Source organism: Xiphophorus couchianus, chromosome 14, assembly GCF_001444195.1.
Source record: "Xiphophorus couchianus chromosome 14, X_couchianus-1.0, whole genome shotgun sequence".
Classification (NCBI taxonomy): Eukaryota; Metazoa; Chordata; class Actinopteri; order Cyprinodontiformes; family Poeciliidae; genus Xiphophorus; species Xiphophorus couchianus.
This window is the reverse complement of record NC_040241.1, coordinates 23,017,053-23,019,975: the sequence shown is the minus strand read 5'-3', so window position 1 is coordinate 23,019,975 and position 2,923 is coordinate 23,017,053. Positions and strand designations below refer to the sequence as shown.

Genomic DNA, 2,923 nt, shown 5'->3' with positions numbered 1-2,923 from the left:
CTGAAAACCAAACCTTAACAGAGAGTTGTGTGTTTATTTTTACTCCTAGATATTATCTCAAGTTTTGGTTACTTTGCATTATAAAAAAAACAAAAAAACACCTCAGTAACATGTTTTGTTTTTGTTTCTTTGCTTTTGGGTTTTTTTCTTGTTTTCCCCCCCAAATCTCTATTAAAGTTTAAAAACACACATATAAAGAATCTCTAAAGGGAATACAGGAAAAAACATGAAACAAAAATATAAAATCAAAAGAACAAAAGAGGGAAGAAAGACACCAGCAGAAAATAAATACATCTTCCAACAATGTAGAAACAGTTCAACCAATAACAGGTAGGAAACTAAATCTAAAATAGCATAACCTAAGATTAAGAAAATTTATATCTGCAGAAACCTAACATTATCTTCTTTCCATATTTGTTATGTAAACATTCAACATCATGTAATAAATTAGCTGGATACAATTGTACTTTGCTATTAGTAATAATAACCTGATAAATAATATTAAACTCTTAAATGTTATTTAACACCAGAAACTACATGGAGCAGCTTAACCAACCTGAAGCTAATGAAACTGTTTAGTCCTCAGTCCTCCTGTCTGGCGCTGCCACTTCAGGAAGTCCCAGAATATGGAGGCTGTGATTGTTTGCTGCTAATTATGATTGGCAGGTTGGGCAGCAAATGGTGGTTCAGCCTTTATATTTGTATTTGTGATGATATTTTGTTGTTAGAGCTTCCTTGTTCCCCAGTTCAGCTGCATCAGCAGAATAAAGGGTTCATGTTGTATCTGTTCATCTTATTTTGTGAAGGTGAAACTTTCCAAGAAGCAGAAGAAGTTGGATGAAAAATGAAAAACAGAAGTTGGATGAAAAATGCTGTTTTTATCTACATTCTTACCCAGAACAGAGAAAATAATATCTTTATCAATGAAGGAATTATTTAAAATGTCAAAACTAAACACTTCCAGGCCTCCATATTATAGCAGAGTTAAGGAGAGGCAGGATAAAAACAGGACAGGTTCTGTTCATTTAAATGGGAAAGTTAAACTTTACTCTTTTAAATTAAAAGCTTATTTCTGCTCTGTTCTGGTAAATCAGTGTTTATTTTTGCCTCCACAAATCAATTGTTACAGTTTAAAGCTACATTGAAATTGATTGCTAAAATGTTTTAATAAATATGAACCGGCTTTCATTTTTCACTTTTAATTTTAACTGTTATGTAAACAGATATGAATTCGAGTGAATCAATTTGTTATAAAGTTTCAAATGTTTATATGAATAAAATGAATGAATCAGGATTCCTGGTATTTCTAATTATTCACAGGAAAATAATAAATCTTTGAGCAGAGGACCCAGTTGAAGGATGTGATCATAAAAATGGGATAAATTTACAGAAAACTAACAAAAGTGTCTTTACACAGAGATTAATTTAATCTGGAAGCGATTATTTGTCTTTAATTGGATCCATAAATATTTAGTTATAGTCAGGTGAATCCTCCCTACGTAGTTGAATTACGTAAACCGTAGCTCCACCCCTTTACGCCCATGACGTCAGCCACAGTTTAAAACCCACAGTTGGTTCCTTCTCCGTTCAGGGAATCCTCGGTACCGTAGCGGCGGTGACAACAGTTCTGTTGTAATGTCAGCAGCTGGTCTCTGTCAGTTTTTCTTCAGCCGTTCAGGATTTTGGACTTTTATCTTCGTCGTGGTTTTAGTCTGGACGCCTGTTAAAGGTAAAATCTGCTGCTTTTCTCCTCAACTTACGTTAAACTGTTACTAAGCAACCAGGAAATGTTTTCATTCAAACTGTGAGTGAAACGGTTGGTGAACTCATTCATTGTTTCTCTAAACAGCGAACTATGAAAGACTCAGCTGCTTTCAGACGGTCTGGCTGTCTCTGTTTTATATTTAAGTAACTTATTTGTGTCTTTGTTTTCCTCTGACCTCATTTCTACTGTTTATACTTATTTTATTAAATAAAAAAACTCACGTACAGAGTTCGTCTACAGTACTACATCTACCGTCATGCACTGCTGCTTTCTGACAGTTCAAATTGTTTCACATTGGTTGACTAAATTAGTCTTCAAATCTGAATCTAAATTCATAAGCTTTGTTGAAGAGATTAAAAAATTATTTTTTTAAACCGCTATTCATTATATTAAAACGTATCCGCCGGTTGTCCGATAATAATTGTTCTGACTTTATTTGTAAGAGATGCTTTAAATTATTTAATGTTTACTGTTGATATTCACGGTGAGTCAGCATGAGCCCACCACCACAATGACTCATTAACTCACATGACCGAAATGTGACATTAATCAGCAATAATGGATGGACATAGAGCTTAGTCATAATGAAACGTGGGCGTGACATCATCTCTTAAATAAAAGTAATATTTTTTTTATATTTTTCAATATATTTTTTATTTTTTTCAATATCATTTTAATTTTTCTTGCTCTCTTTTTAAAAAAAAGAAATGACAGAAAAATATTTTCAGCAAGTGGCTTTTATTTCAATCATCCCTGATGAGTTGCACCTCAATTTATTTAAAGAAAGGCTTTAAATACATTTTAAAGCCTTCCCTAGAGGGGAAGCTAATGGAGAACAGAATTAATTTAATGATTTAAATGAAAAAATCACTAAAATAATCAGTTGTTGATTCAGGTGAGAGCAAATGGAGCATAACGATTCATCACAGCTTATCTCTCCCTGACAGGGATCAGAAATCACCCAGTAATATTTTCTTTTTTCCACTTGTTTGCTTTCGTTTGAGTAAAATGATAAATGTGACATTCTGGCAGCTGCTTATATTACATCTGGAAAGGGAGATTTTTGGATGTTTAAAGGGAAACGTGTGAAATGTAGCCTTAGATAAAGTCCTCCGATACAAACCGATTTATGTAAATGTATTAGATAAATGAATGCTG

The 2,923-nt window shown here is 33.0% G+C and overlaps 1 protein-coding gene across 4 annotated transcripts in view; it reads left to right on the top strand.

The window, feature by feature from the left end:
* Positions 1 to 1,313: 1,313 nt before the first annotated feature.
* Positions 1,314 to 2,923, top strand: part of LOC114156967 (myelin-oligodendrocyte glycoprotein-like) — a 1,059,483-nt gene continuing 1,057,873 nt past the window's right edge. For 2 of the 4 annotated variants that reach the window (XM_028037617.1, XM_028037616.1), the window contains exon 1: positions 1,633 to 1,729. Coding sequence is in view for 2 of the 4 variants with exons in the window: in XM_028037615.1 (XP_027893416.1) it covers positions 1,636 to 1,729 (94 nt within the window). In the remaining 2 variants the exon portion in view is untranslated. Of the gene's footprint in view, positions 1,730 to 2,923 lie in introns of all 4 variants that reach the window. The other 2 variants (XM_028037615.1, XM_028037618.1) reach the window with 2 other exon arrangements.